This window comes from Colossoma macropomum, unplaced genomic scaffold, assembly GCF_904425465.1.
Source record: "Colossoma macropomum unplaced genomic scaffold, Colossoma_macropomum, whole genome shotgun sequence".
Lineage (NCBI taxonomy): Eukaryota > Metazoa > Chordata > Actinopteri > Characiformes > Serrasalmidae > Colossoma > Colossoma macropomum.
In genome coordinates, this window is record NW_023496040.1 from 57,676 (window position 1) to 79,380 (window position 21,705).

The following is a 21,705-nucleotide window of genomic DNA, read 5'->3' on the forward strand; positions in this document are numbered from 1 at the left end:
GTTCATTTTATGTTCACTCCATCAAATGCATGCAGAGGAATTCATGCCTAGTTAAAAAGCAAACGCATTGCACACATGACGTTGTAATATGTGCCAAAATAAAAAACAAAATGCATTGTTTTTTTATGTCTCTTTATCTCTTTACTAAAAAACAACATATGAGGATTCGCACCTAAAAATTAAATGCAGAATTCTTGTCAGAATTGAATACAATCCACCTTGACATTTAATGAAGGCATGACTAGCTTTCTGCTGTGCAGTACTTCACACAACATTAAATCAGTGTTATGGATCTTTTTCATTTTGGCACGTTTTCTGCATGTTGCTGTTCACATGCAATCTCGTGTGCAGTTCATTTGACTGTTTTGGTTGCATTTCAATGAGGCATATACATCTGAAGTACAATAAAAAGTCAAGCAACATGAAAATAAATCTTTGCTTTTCATCTTTGGCTCATATTCTACATGTCACCCGTGGAAAAGTAATGCCATGTGTGTACTGCATTTCACTATTTTCACTGTCATGACTGCATTTTAATGAGGCGGATCTGTTTAAAGTACTGCACAGCACAGTTGAAAGCAATAAGTGAGCCTTCATTATATTTTAAGGCAGACTGTATTCAATTCTGACAGAATTTCTGCATTTTATTTTTTAAATGCAAATCCTTGTGCTGTTTTTCAGTAAAGAGGTGAAAACGATGTAATAGAGGTTTTTCATTTTGGCATGTGACAGTGGAAAAGTAATGTCCACTGTGATTGCTTTTCAATGTGGCACGAATTCCTCTCCATATTTATCAAGCCTATATTTATCACTTCTTTTTTTTTCTTTTTTCTCTCATAGTTGAAGCTCTTGAGGCCCAATCCCATTTCACCTCTTGCACCTCCCACTTAGCCCTTAGCCCTCTTTTTAACGTCTAGGGGTGGGCTGTCCCGATTTTAGTTGAGACAGGGGGGTAGGATGAAGTGTTAGGGCTACATGACACTCCAAACAAAGTGTTATGAGAAAAAGGAAAAACCGGCAAGATGGCTGCAAAAGCTACCAAAGAAACCTACAAATGTGAGTTGTTACAAATACAATAACTATTGTATAACCTTAGGTTAATGTCGTTTCCGTGTATTATGGTCCTTTCATTCATAACAAGCATAAAAATCGCTAATAGTATGCTAATTTCTCGGTAGCTAGGTAGCTAAATTTCCGGTTCCATCTCAAATAGTCCAGCGGTACTGGTACGATGTTGGCAAATAACGTAACTAAAGCCCGGCAGCGAGGTTGCTGATCTTTACTTCTCTGCTATATCTGCAGACTGTCAGGGTCGCCTACAGAGCACCGCTAGTAGCCTGTTAATTAAGTAATGTTCTTCTTTATTTGAGGGTTGTTCCGTTTCATAGGGGAAGATTTCAAACACTATCCTTGTAACTCAGTTCCGAGGGGCAAGGTGACCCTCGAAAGCAAAGGGGTAAAAATAAGAAATGGGATTGGGCCTTTGACTGTACTGACCTTGTACTTTTTGTGTGGTTATTTTCATCACCTCTAGATGGCGCTGATGTTCCATTGTATTTCAACTCTGGCTTTATGTTGAACAGTCAGGGTGAACTTTCAGGTTCTTTTGTTTGGGAACACAATGTGCTAAAAGTGACCTCGTTGACAATAAAAACTATAACGATAAAAAATGATAAAGGACGAAAGATTATGTCATTTGTAGACACATGGGGCGGAGAAATGGGAATGGAGGAGATTTGGCCTTCATTTTGATTCTTGAAGGCTTTTTTTAGTGTTTATTTTCCTTCCATAGCTCTTACTGCTATGGCTACATCAGTTTTGACTGGAGAGTGGACTGTAGTGAAAGTAGATTCTCTTTGAGGTCACTTTTGTTTCATTTCACATGTAAAAATGGCAGTCACCACTTGATTTCTTCATTTCTCTTTTCTGTAAAATAACCCTCCCAGTCCCCTTTTTTAATGTGCTCATCTTCCTGGAAACAGTGATCCAGCAATAGATCATTACTGTTGCATTATGTTGTTTGTACTGTAATATGTTATACTATTATTACATCATCACCTTCATAAAGTTATATATTATATACTATTAGATATAATAAATTAAAAAAATAAATTGGTGTAAATAAATGATAAAATAATACAAATTACTGCAAATAAATAGAAAAGTAATTTATTTTAATATATTGATGTATTTATTTAGTTATATATGCAAGTAAATATAGTCATTTAGATTCTGTACACAAAAATAATAATAAAATAAAGGAACCTATTATTACATTTATTATTCATTTTTAAATTATTTATTCTTTTACTGTTCTCTTCATCTTTTGTTATAATGAAGGGTAACAGTAGGATGGTGGGGGTAGTTGTCCTGTTGTACCTATTCATTTCACTGCTTCAATGCTTTGTTCAATAAAATAAAACTTGATGGCAGTAGTTGTCCAAAGAAGTCTGAAACAGCAATTTCAGCTTTAAGGCAGACTTTATGTCAGTACCTCTAACGTTACCTCTCACGTAATAAATTACTTACTGAATCACTTACCAGCTTTCCAAATATGATATTATGCAATTCCATGATTCCCCCATGTGGAGGATTTTATGGGATGTCCTTTGTAAGTGGGATTTACAAAGGAAGATACCATGTTTTGGGGGTTAGAGGGGGAAATGTCTTCCCTCCAGTCACATGCTACCAGTGAAGTGTGCACGATCTTCCAGTCCCGGCGGATCAATCTGTTTTCTGCTCTTTTTTCAGCCAGAGAGTGCTTACTCACCGTGCACTGCTGTGTCCCTCTCACAGCTGTCTGCCGACACACACTCACTCAACTGAAGATCTATGTGATGTGAGGTCACATTGGTTGGTTTTGGTCAGGTTTTCCTCAGTGGTCCAGTCAATGCAGTTTTCACCTCTTTTCAAGGTTAGTATATGGACAGGAGAAGCATCTCACTTATACACATACATATAACACACATATGTGTGTGTGTATATATGTGTTTATATATACACATATATAAAGGTTATTTATAAGTACATGTACTCTCAAGCATATACATATATTTTTTACAAATTGATAGGAAAATAAGTTTTCAGACACTATCTGAAAAACATATGAGGTTAAAAAAATCATATTCTACCTAAGTTCAAAATAAATTCTACAAATTAATGCTGCAAAAATAAACATACACAGTAAAAATGACTCAGTGTTTTAACTCAAAAAGTGAGCAACCTGGTTACCTTTAAATATTGAGTTCATTGAACTTTAAATAATGTTAACCCAATATAAAACAAATATTGTTTTGTTAACTTACTATTGAAGTTCAATGAACTCAAAATTTTAAAACAGGGTTACTTCCTTTGAACATTGAATATTTTTAAATTTTTTTTATAAAAAGGCTCTGGCACAAACATGAAGGTGCTTGCATGGTCTATCCAACCTCCTGACTTGAATCCCATTTAAAATGTGTGGAAGATTTTGAAATTGAGAGTCTATCAGAGAGAACCTCTTAATCTTGGGGAAGACAGGTTCCCAAGTACAGTGGGCCAAACATGGTACCTTTTCAGAGGAAAGAAATACATTCGTAACTTTCAGTGGAAGTTAATGCAAGACTTTTCTCAAGTAATTCTTAACCATTTTTACTGGCCCATTCTTCTTAGAATTTTAACACGTGAAAGGTTATATTATGCAAAAAATGAAAAAAAAAAACAAACAAAAAATGGAGATACAAAGTTGTCGCACAACAGTGACAATGTTTTTACTGTTTTGTTCATTGGTACAAAGTCAAAAGACAACGTAATTATTAAGTGGAGTTATGGACTGGAAGTTTATTAAATAATAAAAACTGTCCGGAGACTTGTTCTTATTACACACATGCACTTACATATGTAACACACACATATAAACTCACTTAAAAGTGATGGTTCTTCAAGGGTCCTTTAGTAAAGAAAATGGTTCAATATAGAACCATGAACATTCACAGAACCCTTTGCATGATTAAAGAGTTCTTTACATTGTGAAAGCGTTCTTCAGATTGATGGAAAATCTGTTGTATATGGTTCTATGTAGCACCGAAAGGGTTCTTCTGTTGTTACAATGTCAAGCTTGTAACAATATAAGAAACCTTTTTGCTGCTGTATAGAACCCTTTTCAAAAACGTTCTACATAGAACCATTTAAAGTACATTCTCAATTAATCTGAAGAACGCTTTCATGATGCAAAGCACCATTTAATCATGCAGAGCATTCTTTGAGTGTTCATGGTTCTATATAGAACCATTTTCTTTACTAAAGCACCCTTGAAGAACCATCTTTTGTAAGTGTGTACAGCGTACATGTACTATGTTATCTAAGGGACATTATGTACTGCAGTGAAGTAATGACTCATGCACATTAACTAGACATTTTTATCTCTAAGCTTACGCTTCCACACTTGAAATTAGATTTAGGACAAATAAAAATAGTGAAGCTGATGCCTAAATATGATCTGTCAATCATAAGCAGTCTATGAGCAGCTAAAACCATGTGTAACTGACCAAATCTTGCTTGCTTTGATGATGGAAAGAATGGGATGAGGGATAAATTAAACCTAGTTTTCATAAACCCAACTCCACACACATTTGGCCCACCACGCTAATATGTTTTAACGTTTCTGTCCAATACAGCTGCATTCTGGATTGAAGTTAGACAAATTTAAGACTTGTCCTTGTAATATCAGTGTAGATTGTTCTATATCATGGTATTGTGACATTTTCGGGTCTGAGCAATACACAGCACACTTACAAACTGAATGTGAACTTTGTGTGCAATAACAGTGTATTCATGAGGGACCCAACGATTGAGGCAAGGCCGTGCTTTGGGAGTACATAGGCCTTTGACATGATGCTTCTACAACTACGACAGCTTTTACCAGGAATTAGGCAAGAGTTCTACATTAGAATCTTCCATACTTATGTGACTATTAGGGTTGATCAGGACTTGGTTTCGGACTGTCCAGAGTGTTGTAGGTATTGCATGGGGGGGTGTCCCAATCCACTTCTTAAAGTGGAACTCTACCTTCTTTTTCAAATTTCTGCATAGTTCAGTGGTTGAGATAAAATAAAGTGAAGTAACTAAAATCATTCAGAGTAATTTGATATAACATGGTTTACTGTAGACATCCTTGCTGAGTCTTTACAGTGGTGGTGATGGGAACCAGGGTCACCATGTCTACAACATAAATATAGCCATTTTATTTACTATCCAAAACCACCAGTGAATCTACACAAATCTTTTTTTTATATGTAGTGTTGATAAATAATATATATATAACTTTGTTTATTTGCTAAGTTTAACATATTGGATAGTAAAGGATCATGTTAAATTCAAAAACGTGTTACATTCAGCAAATAAACAGTAATTGTTCATTAAAGTGTGCAGAGGTGTGTTCTTTGTAGAGAATGTGTTCATTTATTTTCACTTAGAAAATTAACAAAACGTCATTTCAGCAGGGGTGTCAGAAACCATATTGGCACATCTGTTTTTAGCTACATTAGCTTTATAGCTTCCAAAATGCACAAAGCAAAACATGGCTCTTCGATTACTTTTACGTGGCAGGAAAACGATCCAATCCATCTTTTTAACAGTTTTAAGTACAATCATGTCAAAGTTGATAAAGTACACAGATCTGACTACTATTTTGCATAGTACCGTGCAAAAGTCAGAGACCTTCCCTAATTTAATTTGCTGTCAAAACGGCCATCAAATATTTCATTTATTGGCATTCACACTTTACCTTTATTACATTTTATTCTTTTCAGAAGACTCACTTTCAGTTTTTCAGAAAAATCTGCATTGATATTTTTCCACACTTCCAAACTTCAAAGTTGGTTGCATGTTCTGCTTCTCACCAACCAAGTAATGCCAAACACATTTAGTGAGGTCTGGACTTCATGGGGTCCATTAGTCCATTATTCTGAGACCACCAGCAGCTTCTTTGTTTTATTTGCAAATTTTCTTCTATTTGCTAGATTTCTAACTATTGAGCTTGATTTTCTCCTCTCTCTCAAAGATAAAAGCATGATGGAGGCAGTTTTGGTGGTCTACCAGGTCCTGCAGGTGGTTGTTAGGAGTTCCATTTTCTCAGTGTCTTTAAACATTTTTTTCTTATGCAAGTGGATTATCTTATATCTAATCTCTTCAGAAATATCTCCTGAAAATGAATAACTTGTACTTAATGGCTGTCTGGAAACTAAACATTGAGTTGTCTCTGACTTTTCAGCAGTATAAAGGATATACTATATAAAGAATATAAAACTTTCATGTAGCGAAACATAAATGAGCATCAAAGAGAGTTAAGGGGAAGTTGTGTCACTTTAAAGGAGAACTCCAGTGTTTTTCAACGTAATCTCTATCTATTACATCTATTTCCATGTAAAACATCAGCAGAAGTAAAAGACCAATGAACCTTTGTAATACAAACCATAGGTGTTTCAGCATCTGCCCATTGACTTCTGTTGTAAGTGTGCCTCGAGACAATTATTCTATTCTTTTCTGAGTACATGGATTAATTGTCCTTGGTATCAACTGGACTATTGAGATGTGGCAGATAGAGATTGGTAACATATAAAATAACAACGACATCATCTGACATCCTTTTTCCCTTTAACTGTAGGTGTAATCAAATGATATTTTTTCAAACTTCTCTTTTTCAAAGCGCTTTTGATTTTGATCACGAACATGCCCATACTGAGTCTGAACCTGCCAGTGTCTGAGAGGGAACTGTGGAGGAGGCCATGACTGGCCTTTGTGCCTTGTAAGCAGTTTTGACCAGTGGAGGTCCAGTATGGGGGCAACACACAAAAAACTCTCTGTGGTGGAGCAGCTGCGTGAGCATTCAGCACAGACAGGAAGCATAGAGGGAGTGCAGACGTGTTGTTGAGGCCAATGGGACGTGGTGCTGATGGAAGTTGCTTGCAGTGCTAAACTAAAACCAGTTTTGTTTTCATTTATTATGATAGACATTTGAGTTTTCGAGACCAGGAGGATCTTTATTGCCAGCCCATCCATATACAGGTCCACAGCGGAATGAAATAATGTTCCTCCAGGGCCTCCAGCAACCAAGTAGTGCTAGTTAAAGAGGAATGCCATTGATTTTATTTTTAATTTCCATGTAATTACATTGTTAAAATGCAAACAAAGTTGGTCAGAGTGGTTTAATGTGAAATGCTCCATTCTAGAGAAAGCTTGCTAAATCAGATTACTTCTGAGTGGCAGTGATAGTAACCAGACGTCTGGAGTATCAAAGCCTCTAAAAGCTCCTGCATGGAAAAATAGTACATGAAAAAGTTACAAACACACTGTTTGGTGCCTGAGACATTGTTTTATGATAATTTTGAGAAGGGTTTTGCTTTTTATTCATTCATGGAGGAGGGATACATACTGGCTGTTGTAAAGCAAAATAGTCTCCAAAGCAAACTTATTTTTTAGCACTATTTTACCATCATCAACTTCACATCTGCAAACTCAGAGTGTAGGTTCATTAGTCATTTTGGATAGTAAATAAAATGGCGATATTCATGCTGCAGACATTGCGATCCCTGGTTTCTATTACTACCACTGTAAAGACTTCCGAGTTGGTAAGTTTCTCTACATTGGAGCATTTTACGTCGAATTTATACATGAAGTCATTGCTTTGCTACACAGTGGAAATGTTGCATCATTTACTTAACTGGAAGGCTTACAAATGCTTATGTCAGCTAATAGGCTGGATAACATCATCGTGACTTACAGATTTCATTATACTCCATATTCAATGAGAACATACAGCATACAGTTCTGAAATTATGTAATTGAAAAGATTTGGTCATGAAATGATAGAATAAAATGTGATACTTAAAAACCACAAAAATCAGACACGTCCATCATTTTTGTCTGAGAACGTCACAAAAAGCTTGTGGAGGAGATGCATAGCAGGAACAATTGTGTATGAATGTATAATTAAAGGGCCTGTGTCATACATTTTTAAATATATTTTATATTTTCTCACTTTTGTCCACTTAATGTTTTTATGCATTTTTATGTACCGAAAACAGTCATTCATTCTTACATGACCATTTAACAACCTCTGTGAATCCTTTAGAAATAAACAGGCTGATTTTGTTACTGTACCTTTCAGACTGATGTATGTAAATGACTTCTTTTTTGGCTGCCCTCATTCAAAAAAAGCAATCCAGACTGAAACACTGCTTATTAACTGGGGGCTAAACTGCTTTAGGCTGATTTGCTGGTTATATGAAAATGTTGGTTTTTGTGAAAACACAAAATTAATAACTACTGATTTTTTCAGTTTAGTTTCCTTACGTGCACTGCATGGTCTGGGACAGGTGTGCTCAATCCGGGTCCTGGTCCCACCACCCTGCAGAGTTTAGCTCCAACCCTAATGTAACACACCAGATCCAGGTAATCAAGGCCTTCAAGGACATATGACTATATGAGCCAGTAGTGTTGGATTTGAACCCTCCAGGGTGGTGGATCTTCAGGACCACTATTGAGCTCCCCTGGACTGGGGAGTGAACATTGTTTTAAAAGTTTATCAATATTTGTTTGATACATCAAACTTTTTTTCAGAAAAAAACATGGGTCCTTTAATATTTTGTAAATATCAGTTACAGTACAAATTAATTGTACACACACACATTTTTTAACCGCTTATCCCTCTGGGCCATGGAGGGATGCCATAGCCCATCCCAGGCAGGATGCACCCTGGACAGGTCACCAGTCCATTGCAGGGCAGACAGACAGACGTATACATTCACACCTAGGGCAATTTAGCATGTCCATCAGCCTGACAGTCGGACTGCTGGACTGTGGGAGGAAACCAGAGGACCTGGAGGAAACCCACGCAGACACGTGGAGAACATGCAAACACCACACAGAAAGGATCCTGGTCGCCCAGCCGGAACCCAAGCCCTTCTTGCTGTGAGGTGACAGCACTACCCACTGCCCATGTTTCTGACACACTGAACATTTCTAAGTACCTCAACTCTCTGTGAGGGAGAACATTCAGTACTTGATATGACGTGCGTGATTTGAACCTAAACCCAAGAAGAATGACTTACATATAGGCTGCTGGACAACTAGTGTTACATCAGCTCCTTTAAAGCTAAACTGTCTCCTTTAGTCCTATTCTAACTCTAGAGGTGAATTTAGACTGATGACTCAGTGAATAGAGTGGTCATGATAATGTTAATATGCTAATCACAGGCCTAGACGGGGTACTTAAAGGGGAACTAAATTATCAAGATTTCTGCATAATTAAATCACTAAGATGGAAGCAAAGTCATTAAGAGTGGTTTGATGTGAAATGTCCCCAGTCAGGATTGTTCACAGTGATGATGATAGGAACCAGATGTCTGAGTACCTCTAAAATCTCTCTCACAGAAAGTTATTACACTAAATGATCATGAGTACCAATTCATGCCCAATACATTGTTTTACGATAGTTTTGAAAAAGTTTTGGCTGAAAATGTATGTTTTAAAATACATGCATGCTAGAGGGTACATATAGGGTGTTGGAAAGCAAAATAGTGGCTAAGGAAAAGTTATTTCTTAAGATTTATCGCTATTTTACCATCATCATCACATACAGAAATACAAATGTAGTTTCACTGGTGGTTTTGGATAGTAAATAAAATGGCTATATTTGTGTTGTAAACATTGCAACCCCTGGTTCCTAGAGTGATGATGTCATGGCTGAGTAAAAAAGTATTTAAAGGGCCCATTTCTTACATTTTTCTTCTTTCTTTCCTTGAGGTCCACTTATCATTTGTGTGCTTTTATGTACCAAAAACATAAATTCATTTTACATGACCATTTTCCAACCTTTCTTTATCCCTTGAAATTAAATAGCTGTTCTTGTTCAGACGGATGTGAAATGAGCTCTGTTCTGATTGGCTGCCATTGGCTGTATTGTGGCCCATTGTAAAAACAGTCGTTGAAACACTCCTTATGACTCCTTATGCCATGTATGCATGCCAAAAAAATGTGTTATTTCCATAATATAGGCCCTTTAATATACTTTCAAATATGCAATTGTGGAGGCACACGAGGCACAAAGAGCAGGACAGCAGTTTGGAAATGAATGGGCTGCTGAATGACCATGTGTCATTCAGGCCATGTGTCATAAAATGCATCTCATCATGATTTTTCTGTGATAATACAATCATGTCACCTATATTTAAACACTTTTCTATTCATTTTCTCACCCTATGCCTGGGTTCGTGCGGCGCAGTGACGTCACGTCCCCTTTCACCCAGTTCCAGGCAGAGGCGAGGTTACTATCGGTCACTGAGAGAGAAAGCGGAGGAGGAGGACTTTTCTCGCTCCTTCTCTTCTTTCAGTCTCACAAAAGCAGTCCCGACGCATCCCAGACTGCTCCACTAAAAGAGGTTAAAGCGAACTAACAAACTTTCCCTCAATATATCACAGTTAACGTAAAAACATCGCTGAACGTTGAAGTTTCCGTAGCGCCTGCTGTCTAACGCTTTCCTAGTTAGCCTGCTACCAGCCTCGTCTTTCCGGGTTCTGTTTTGCTCGAATACTGTACATTTTAAAGCGGTGTGGGTTAAAATATAAACGAAAATAAAGTCAAAATTGCCATGCAAAAGTACAACCCGGTCAGTCGTGTCAGTGTTAAGGCGATAAGAGGGAAAACAGAAGAATACAGCTATTCATACGATGTCGCTAAGCTATTTTTAGACAAACTCACCCCTCCCCCCTTCTCTCCTTCAGCTCCTGAGGTTACTATCGGCCAAACTGCTCACTGATGACTGAATGGGGGAGCATTAAGCTGTTTTTCTTCTTCAAATCCACATTGTTTTGTGTACTGACCGTGAAATGCTCAATGTAGGCTAGCAGGCACAACTGAACGGCTTTAATCTAAAGTTAAAAGGCGAACAACACTTGCGTCCCTTTGGAAATATAATTGATGTGATTCACGTGAAATGGTTCATTGTAGAAAAACAAGAAAGAGTCAGATTTCTTTACACTGGTGTATAGGAACAAGGTGTCACAATGTCTACCACACAAATACATTTTATTAACTATCCAAAACCACAGGTGAACCTACACAGGTCTTCTGGGTGTTTATATGTAATGTTAATGATGGTAAAATAGTCTGGACTAAAATAATGGACTATTTTGCCCCACAAAGCCCTGCTAATATTCCTCCGATGAAAATAAAGTGATTAAAATACGTTTTAGACCACAGCTTGATCACAAAACTACCATTAATCAATGTCTCGGACATTGGCAGTGTATTAATTACGATTTCATATAATAACTTTATGTGAGGAAGCTTGTAGAGGAGGACGTCTGGTTCCTATCACCTCCACGGTGAACAGTGTATTTCACACCAAAACACTCTGAATGAATCTGTTCACATCTCAGCCGTTTAATTGTGCAATCGTTCACCTTTAGGGGGATGGGAGCAATAAAATGGATCTGAAGGGGGTCAAACTAGCCTGTATGTGTCGTAAATGAAACCGAGACAGTGAAGCTTGAAGTAAAGGAAGCCTCCGTCACCTGTTTTGTTTCAGTACTTCTTTTGTTCAGCCTACATTCTCTGCAAATGTAAGAACAAGCACCATGTGTCAGATTTAAAGGGGTTATTCTGGCTTTTCCTCTGTCAAAATGGTATATGTTCCGCTCGACATGCTGTATTTTACTTTTATTTTTGACGGTCGTCGTCGAAGTTGTTTTTTTTTCAGCGTTTTGCTGCATCGCTATAACCGAGACGCTTTCTTAAAAGGGCAACGATACTGCGCTGACGTAATGCATACAGGGAGATAGATCACATAGAGCGGGCCCCACCTGCTGTACATAGAATTTGTACTGCGACTACTTCTGCTAACTGTATGAGACATGAATAACATGAAAAATTTGTGTTTATATCTTCATCGATAGAGTTTTAAATATAGAATCTATCCAAGGATGGGTTAGTGACCAAGCAAGTAGGGCCACTACCCGGGGCCTTTGACCTCATGGGGCCTCAGAGTACAAGGCCTGGGGTGGCACATACCTGAAAAATACACTGTAGATTTAATATTACATGAACAGATAACTTTAAATATGTACAAATGACAAAATAAATTATTTTTTTTCTCATTCATGATTGTTATAAATGTCACCTGTTCCCCTTTTTATAATTATTAACTTTTTCAAATTTTTCAGGGCTTTTTTTTTTAGTTTGCTATGAGATGCTTGAGCCCAGGGGCCTGGTCCATTCCTGTATTTGTCCCATTGTTGCATATAAATCATGTTAATGTAACTCAATGAAAGCATATAATATGCTCTAAATATGCTCTGCATGCAACATAAAATGCACAAAGTAACTACAGTTTGATAGATTTGCCTTTAAGCAGTTACAAATCTAAAAGGTTTTTCTGCTGCATACTCTTATCTCATCACCATGCAGACATCGTCTTCTGTTTTGCTCATGATTTCCTTTTCTCATAGATTAAGCTATTCTACTTTGGTACATTGGGTACATTTCAAGTTCATCATGTACACTTCAATAAAACAACTAATGCTGTCTTAAAAACTGGTCATCACTGCAATGTAAAGTGGGCAAGACTTTATGTGCAAGAATTTTAATACCCTGTGTTGCAGAGTTGAAGTGCTCCTGATTCCACTCATGAACTGGTCATTAAGCCCTTTATGGGGCTGATCAGTTACCACAGGAACAGCACTACTACATAGGGTCAGTGTGCATCCTCTATTGGTCAGTGTTAGCACATCGTTAGAAATTTAGTCACATCATGATGTTAAAATTGTTCATGTACACCAACAGATTCCTAGGCTTCACAAGAAAAGTGTACGGTTTGAAAAGTACAAACCTTTAAGAGAATTTGTAGTTTACATACATTTATTTTCCCAAACAAATCCCTTACTCAGCATGTTTAACGGAGAATGGAGGGGCTTTGGGTGACTCCCTTCATTGCCAACTGGGCTCCCATACTGCCTACTCTAATGCACAGAGACAGTGGGCTGCAAAAACAGGATGCAAACATAGATCACATGGTCAGACAAAGGAGAAACCTCAAGGTTGTACATGTCACAGGCTGACTGGCAAAGTTTTGTCTGGCTCTTAATGTTTTGATTTCCAACATACTGTATCTAAACTACTTGGTGAACAACACCTAATAAAGCTGAAAACAAATAAACTCTGAGGCAAATAAACCATCCTAAGACTATAATCTGCTGTATTATGAACCACCATTTTATTGCTGATGTTTTTATTAAAGTTATCCAGTAAACTCGGTCCTGCTACTGGGCACTGGTTTACCCTTTAGCCTTTTAATTCAGGCCATTCAGCATCTTTGGTTATACTTTCACCAGATGTGAGGTTATAAACATACACTGTATGGCCAAAAGTATGTGGACACCTTACCATCATATTCCTATGTGAGCTTGTTGGATATCCCATTTGAGAGTACAGACACTGAGGCCTGGCTCAAAATCCATGTTCCAATTCATCCCAAAGGTGTTCAGTTGAGGTCAGGGCTCTGTACAGGCCACTGGAGGTCCTCCACACAAAACTCATCAAATGTCTTTATGGAGCTCGCCTTGTACACAGGGACACAGCCATGCTGGAACAGGATAGGGTCTTCATGAAACTGTTGCCAAAAAGTTGGAAGCATATAATTGTCCAAAATGTCTTGTTATGCTGTAGCATTGACATTACTCTTCACTGGAACTAAGGGGCCCAAACCCTGAAAAACAGCCCTAGCACATTATCCCTCCTTCACCAAACCTAACTGCTGGCACTGTGCATTCTCCTACCTGGTAGGTAGCGTTCACCTCTCATCTGCCAAACACAGATTCGTCCATCAGACTGCCAGATAATTAAGTGTGATTTGTCATGTTTCTATTGCATGGCATTGCACATAGTGATCCTAGGTTTGCGTGCAGCTGCTCATCACTTTGTGCAAATGCCCACCAACTACAATTCTTTAATATTTTAAAATGTATTCATGGGGGAGGTGTACATAGGGGTGCTATAAGGCAAAATAGTCCCCAAAGAAAACAATTATTCTCATTTACCACTATTTTACCATCAACGACATTACATATAAAAACTCAGAAGACACATGGAGGTTCACTGTTTGCTGGAACACAAATTAAAAGGGCTACATTTGCATTTTATACATTGCAACCCAGGGATGCGAGAAGATTTTAAGCAGCATATATGTGGCATGAGTGATGCATGCAAAATGATTTGTTTTTTTCCAGAATTTACATTAAACAGAATGTGTCATACTGCGCTATAATGAGGCGAGAGACGACAATATATACATATAACTGACATGTCCTATCTCTGCTCTTTTATTCTGGATGAATATGAAAAAAAGGGGAGACCAATCAGATTGTTGATGTGTGACACACTCACAGTCACACTTTTTTGTCGTTTAACACAGGAAAGCGCACTGAGAGAGCGATATTACAGTTGAAAAAACGTTTTTATTACATTAGATTTTTATATATTTTTTTACTGTTTAACAAAAGTATTAGGCTGCACACACTTTCTCTCTTTGCACCCACCTGTGTTTTAGTGATGTAGCCAAGGTTCTCTAGGGAAGCGATTCGGCTCACTGTAATGAAAACACAGAGATAACTTAAATAGTGCACAGCTTCTGCAGATTTTGAAAATATGTACAAAAAAAAAAAACAGAAAAATGCCAACACCTTTCTAAAAGAAGCACAGAAAACTTTGCTACGCTTACATTTTCAAAAAGTTAAGATCTCTGTGTTGAAATCTTCCAGCACCCCTGAAGCAACCCCCTAGTTCACCACCACTGTGAAGAAATCGAGTTGTACGTTTCTCCTGAATAGAGAATTCATACTGAGTAACTTTGTTTACATCTGAACGATTGAATTATGAAGAAACTATAATAAAATACTAAACGAAACAATCATAAAAATCACAAACGTTTCTATGCGTTTTTTTACGTTTTACGTTTTTCTCCAGACAAAGAACGTCATGCTGCAGCTTGGTCGTTGCCCCTTTAAGAGCTGTTTTGGGTTCGCACGTGCTCCTCTTCCACGGCGGGAGGGGGGGGGTAACACACACTCGGCTCGCGTTTGACCGAGAGTTACCTCGCGCTCGCTGCTCTTAAAGCGGCAGCGCAGCTCGCGCTATAAAAGAGTGGAGAGGCGAAAAAAAGTACAACACAAACACAGCGCAGAGAGCCGAGAGGAGCATAACGGTTCGAGTAGACAGGCCGGAGTCTGAGGAGGCTGAACTTCTCCTCCATTCTTTCTCTGAAGGAACTACGGTTTATGAAAAGAAAAAGTAGCAGCTGAGGATCGAGGGTGAGTGGAAGCGTTTCTTGGGGGATTTTTCCCCTTTTCTATCGAAATGACGCTGAGCTGTTAAGTTTTGTAAGTTGATGAAATGTGGTTGTCCCGTGTTGACAGGTGCCTTTTAGCTCAGCGTTCATGTTTAGTCTGCACGAAAAACGTTTGTTCGGTAGGTTTTCTTTGTCAGGAAGGACTTGTGGCTTTCAGCTTTGTTTTGATGAATTTCTTCAACTGAGTAGCTATAACTGTGACACATACATTAGGACATTAAGTCAATTTTCTTCACTGATAGGGATTTTTTTTCACACTTTCTGTGGTAAAAGATGCTAAATTGAACCGAGCTTCTCGTTCGAGTTTTCCCGTTCCACCTTAAATGGTGCAGCAGTCGAGCATCTATCTGTCCGTCTCCTTTAGCTGCCCACAGAGTTGAATTATCATCTTGCAGCGTCGAATTAACACGAACAGCGTTAAAATCGCACTTGCGAGTCCATTTGTGTCCGTTTGCTGGACCTATTTGAGTGTTGACGGTGTTAAAGCAACACTGGGGATTTTTGTGCTGTGAGGAGTCTTGAGCGAAATGACCGAGAGTAACCTCCCTCTCTTTCTCTCTCTCTCTCTCTCTCTCTCTCTCTCTCTCTCTCTCTCCGCAAAGCTACCCTGAAGTTCAGCTGTATCCTGTTCACATGAAGCTTAATACAAGCACGCTCTTTCTGTCTTTCTTTTGTTACATATATACATATATATTACGCATTTATTACATATGCGTAACACAAATTGACCAGTTATTGTCGTTTTAGAGACTCAATGGTAAAGTCACCGTTAATCGAATCTAATTTAATTTAATTGTACACACTTTTCATTTAATTCCAGCTCAAATCAAAGGGTTCAGTCAACACTGGATGTCAATAAAACTATAGATGTTCATTCAGAACTGTTCAATAGGCTGCATAAGAAAACAATGGGACAGAACAAAGAAACATGAATAACGCCTAATTTTTACTCAAAAAACGAATGAGCAGTGTGTTCAATTATCCCTGTTTTCTCACACTCATCCTCTTTTCTGCGCTCCAAAGTGACTGGCATCAGTTTAACCGCAGTCAACGCTTTGTCTGCTGCCAACTGCGTTCATCACATCTGTTAGAACAGGACACATCGTCCACATTTCGTCTACAAGCAGCAAATGGTCGTTTAGACTGCCAGTGAAAAACCACGCTCATATAGGCTGTAACCCCATTGTGGACCACAACAGCAATGCGAACAAGAAAAGTGATAAACAAGAGGAAAAAATGCAGTTCCGCCAGAGCACCACTAGAGGGCCTATCGCCATTATACCGTGTGGTCATGCGATTCGCCTTTGAGTTCAAAGAGCTGCAGGGTAAGAAGAAACAGACCCCTCTTTATTCTGTCTTTTGTCCGCTTTTTCTGTCCGCACTGGCCATCCAGGAGCAGTCATGGGTGGCAGGTGGATTTATGCCTGCTCTTCTACAGAAGATATGTCATTAATCATTCTTTCATGAACCAGGAGGTCTCTGGGTTTGCTCTCTGCAAGTGTTTTAAAGTGGACATAAAAAGGCTGTCCAAATGCTACCAGTGACCACACACCGGCTATCCTGTGCAATGCTAACCTGACAGCTTCCATTTCAAGGAAGGGGCAGGGATGCACCATCTGTCACCTTCATTAGGACTGTGTTATCCTGGTGGAAGGTGGATTACAGTGACCATAGCCGTAAACATAACTAAACTATCTCTGGTTATATTATATGTAAACTATTGAAAATTATATTCCTTTGTATGTGTGTATATATATATATATATATATATATATATATATATATATAGTTGTCCTATATTAAATACAATTTTAACTAATTTTAACTAATAGACCAAAAAAGTAAAAAGTATATATATATATATATATATATATATATATATATATATATATATACATATATATGGAGTTGTAATAAACAAATAAACTTTTTACTTTTTTGGTCTATTAGTTAAAATTTCATTTAATTTTGGACACAATAAAAACAAACAAAACAGAACAAGAACAGAAAAAAGAGAGAAAGTGATAAAATAGTGTAATATAGCCATATTGATAAGCCAGTACAGGCATAAATAATACATATTAAAACCTCGAATATTAAATTATTTACGTATTTTACACCATTTACACAAAGCTGCCCCTAGCATTGGATCAACTTTTTCTTATAAATAGACCTATAAAAATAATCCAAAATTGCCTAGAAGAAAATCTCATTACATTAAAGATTTTTGTTACATTAAAGTTGCCATTTCATTCACATTTTGTGATGACATACATAAATACAAGGTAAACTAAAATAAATCCATAAATCCAATAGACCAGGGGTGCCTAGACTTTTTGTTTTTGGTGTTGTGATTATACAGGTAATGATCAAGACTTTAATAAGCTGAGGCAGGTGCGCATGAGGTCGTTTTTTTGTCTTATGTAGTCAGTATTTTAGCTGCGTTTAAATATAAACCTCCTGTGGTTTTTCTGAATGTAGCTGTACAACTTGCTTTATTAACCGGAGCATGTGTGGGTGGTCTTCTGGCTTCGAATGTTTACCGGTTCTAAAGTCTCTGTTGACTTTTGTGCAACATTGTGCTGGTGCAGATTTTGGATGCAGTCCCATTTCTCATCTTATAAACTCTCTTTAAGATAAGGGTGGCGTGAGTTTTGTCCAGCAAATAGAAACGTCTAGCTTCTACTGGGTGGCTGCATGAAGCGTATAGTTAGTTTAGCATCGTGGCCCATTCGCAGAACTAACAAAGCTTTTCTTTTGGTCATTCTTGTCTTTGCAGGTCCAGAGAGGTGGCACGGACGGGCAAGATGGCCGTCTCCACTCAGTTGGGTTTGCTGTTGTGGAAGAACTTCACCTACCGACGGAGACAGACCGTAAGCTCAAACCATCATTATCTCTCACGTTAAAAGTTGTTTTATCTTCTGACTTTTGAAAACTACTCCCATGGCTTTAAGTAAGCAGTGCTCTAAAGACATTATAAAGGATTAAACTCACATGGAGATCAAACATTGACTATAATGGTAAAACATTCATCACTGTTCTGCACACTTTATACTTTGGACATTTGGATTTGAATCAGTGGTGTCTTATTCAAACCACTGTCTAAAACTTCTTGCCTACATTGGCACAATCTACCAAAGTGCAAATCAACAGTTTGGAGTCTGTTTGGAGAATGTTTTTAATAATATGAAACTCAATTTGATTGCAGATAAGTGTAGGAGAATGTAGGAGAAGGTAGATGTGTTCAGATTGATGAGCACTGAAAATGAAGAAACAATAAAAATAATATCTAGAATGTTCAGAATGCCTTGTCTTTCAAAAGTGGTGATCAAACCTTGAGACAAAATTATTGTAAATAGATAAATACAGCATATGATGTAGTAGGTTCTTGATGCTTCCAAAACAGTTGGAATATTGAATACATGAACATCTGAAAATACCTTTTGGTGTCTAACTTTGGCTTCAGGGCAAAAGTTCATTACACTTTTGTGATTGCTCCACTCAAACACACGTGATTCTACTAACCAATTCATGACCAAATTTAGCATTTTTAGAACATATACTCCAAACTTTGTCTTGGAGGCCAGTTTAGAAGCATCTGCTGAGGGTTTGGGGGCCTACCAACAGATGTAGAGGGGCAGCTGGGAACAAACTCTCATAATGAAAAGAGGATTGTCTCAAACAGCTGATGTTTCAGGATCATCTGCCACCCCACAAGCTCCCACATTACTGTTGACCCCCTTCAGACCCAAAAGGCCCCCTTTAAACTGTTTTGTTCACGTGTGGAGCTTGGCATGTTTTTTTGTCCAGTTGTTTACCATTTCTTTGTGTTGCAGCAATAATGTAGCAACGTAGACAAAAGAAAAACATTCTTCAGGGGCATCAGCAACACAGAAACGTGCCTCATACAAAATGGCTGACAAGGCTTTAAAAGGACCGAAACACTGTGGTTTTAACCACAAGGCAGAGAATAATGACAGTCATAGGCAGAGCAAAACCAAAGCGTACCTTAATTCTGCTTTGTAAGATGAGTAGACTTTATTATTCAAACAATGACATGGCTATTAACTAAAGACAATATGCAGAATTACTTCAGAGTTTGACTGAATATATGCTTTTCACAATCTTAAAGAGATTTTGATCGAAAGGCTTATGTGTAAATGCTTTGAATTTACATATATCCTATCGCAAGTAGCTCCAAATTGCAGCTGCTTTGAAGAATTTAACATGTTTAAATTTGTTTAACGCTGTTTTGCTCAATGCATAATTCCATATGAGTGATTTAATAGTTCTTATGTCTTCACTATTATTGCAAAATGTAGAAAACTGTAACAATAAATGATTTGTGGGTAGTGTAATTGATTTGATTGTGGTCCATTTATAGCAGGAACATCAAGTGTTCGCTCTATGTGTGTGTTAAGCTAAAAACAACAGCAATAGACATCCATAGCACCCTGCAAAAGTCAGAGACCACCCTATATTTGTTTAATTTCTAGTTAAAACCATTAGGTACTATTTTTTCAGGAGATACTTCTGAGACAGTATAAGATATTCCACTTGCATAAGGAAGTGTCCTTCTATTTTGAAGACGACACAACACTATGGGCCTCAAAGGATGTGTAGCTGTCAAGAAGCTGTTACTGAAAAAAGGAAATGGACAAAAAAGAAGAACATTTGCAAAAAAACTTTGGAGATGTGGAAAAATAGCCCTCAAGTTCCTTCTGTGACCTGAAAACAGGCCTCCTGAAAACAATGGAAGCTGTAATAAAGGCACAGTGCAGACACATTAAATACCAAAAAAAAAAAGAAAGTTGAGGCTTCTCTGTAATTTTCTTTGAAATGAATGTTTTCTGTTTTTTTCCTAATGCTGGAAAATGAATAACTTGTACCTAAAGGCCGTTTAGACTGAAAATTATATAAATGAAGGGTGGCCTCTGACTTTTGCACAGTTCTCTAAGAGCAAGAGTGCACCAGAAAATGCATGAACAAACAGAAGACACTGTCAATTATCAATGACTCTTTCACTTCAGTTTTGGGCAGCTGCGTGACCAACCTTGGAAATTCTCAGTTCTTGAAAGATCATGTACAGAAACTGCAGTCATGCACGAGGGCTGCACGATATATTGTTTGCTAATTGTTCAGTATCCATACTGGCCTTTGACTTCATTATACAAATAAGGTTTCTAGCCAGTCAGTGTTTTGCTCTTCATGGTGAGAATCCTTACCAGTCACAGTTCCAGATGAGTTTCTGTGTTTGTTTTGATGAATCAGGGCATCAGACCAATAAAAGCCAACTGTTTTGGACAAAGTACTGCACAGCAATCTTTAACCATCACATTTTTGATTCAGCAATGTTTTTAAATATATTGCCAGGCTTATCGCAATCACAATATGTAGCAGTGCTTATTATTCATGTTAGAGAAAGATTTTTGTGCACAGGTAAAATATCTGAGCACATCAGCCAAGATCAGTAGACTTTATATGCTAAGATAAGACCAAAACGATTTAACCTGAGAAAGGCAAAACAGTCATGTCTCTTTATTCTCTCACAGATCCAGCTGCTGATTGAGATCGTGTGGCCCCTCTTCATCTTTTTCATTCTGATATCCGTGCGACTCCACTATCCTCCGTATGAGCAACATGAATGTAAGTGAACTTTGACACACAATGGAAATCGAAAATCAAATGTGCTCTGTTCCAGAACTTTCTGCCCACTTCCAGTTCCTTTCTTGACTTGTAATACATGAATTAAGGATCATGAGAACTAGTCTAGTCACAAGCTTTTGATTGTATCAAAATCATGTAGGTTTGTGGTATCGCGCTGCACAATATGATTTTGCTTCAAATAATAAGTCAACAGAATGTGAAATGTATTATGTTTCTGTTTACTTACTATTAGAAGTTGAATGACCGCAAAAATTGAAGGCAGTCAAGTTACTTACTTTTTTAAATCAAAACATTGAATCGTTTTTTACAGTGTTGACAAATGAATACGCCTTACATGTAGGGAATATGCATAAACATTCTCATTATGAGCTTGTAAAATATTATGAGTTTATGCAACCCATTTGTATATTCATTTTAGCAGCTGAAGTTATCTTGCTGCACTGGCAGATATTTGTAGTTAATTGTACTTGAAAAAAGCAAAACTTGTAATAAAAATTTAATTTAAGATAAATAAAATATCTCAAAATAGGTTAAAAAATCATTGATGTCATAGCATGATCTTTTAGATAAAATACATTTGCCTACATTTCACTTGCCAAGATATTACATCATCAAAACTTCTTGCTAAATAGCAGGCAGCAGCTTTTATTGTAGCCAA

The 21,705-nt window shown here is 37.6% G+C and overlaps 1 protein-coding gene and 2 long non-coding RNA genes across 4 annotated transcripts in view; 2 read left to right on the forward strand and 1 right to left on the reverse strand.

The window, feature by feature from the left end:
* The first annotated feature begins 945 nt into the window (after positions 1 to 945).
* LOC118804215 lies at positions 946 to 6,837 on the forward strand. Its single transcript, XR_005006972.1, has 3 exons — positions 946 to 1,056; positions 2,752 to 2,914; positions 6,686 to 6,837. It is a non-coding gene; the product is annotated as an uncharacterized LOC118804215 (long non-coding RNA).
* A 5,767-nt stretch (positions 6,838 to 12,604) lies between these two features.
* Positions 12,605 to 15,034, reverse strand: LOC118804218. Its single transcript, XR_005006973.1, has 5 exons — positions 14,980 to 15,034; positions 14,754 to 14,854; positions 14,572 to 14,621; positions 13,421 to 13,646; positions 12,605 to 13,017 (listed from the first exon to the last, which is right to left on the reverse strand). It is a non-coding gene; the product is annotated as an uncharacterized LOC118804218 (long non-coding RNA).
* Positions 15,035 to 15,182: 148 nt separating this feature from the next.
* abca1a (ATP-binding cassette, sub-family A (ABC1), member 1A) overlaps positions 15,183 to 21,705 on the forward strand; it is a 45,574-nt gene continuing 39,051 nt past the window's right edge. For both annotated transcript variants that reach the window (XM_036564760.1, XM_036564761.1), the window contains exons 1-3: positions 15,183 to 15,342; positions 18,160 to 18,253; positions 20,933 to 21,026. In XM_036564760.1, coding sequence (XP_036420653.1) covers positions 18,188 to 18,253; positions 20,933 to 21,026 — 160 coding nt within the window. In that variant the 5' untranslated portion in view covers positions 15,183 to 15,342; positions 18,160 to 18,187. The remainder of the gene's footprint in view (positions 15,343 to 18,159; positions 18,254 to 20,932; positions 21,027 to 21,705) is intronic.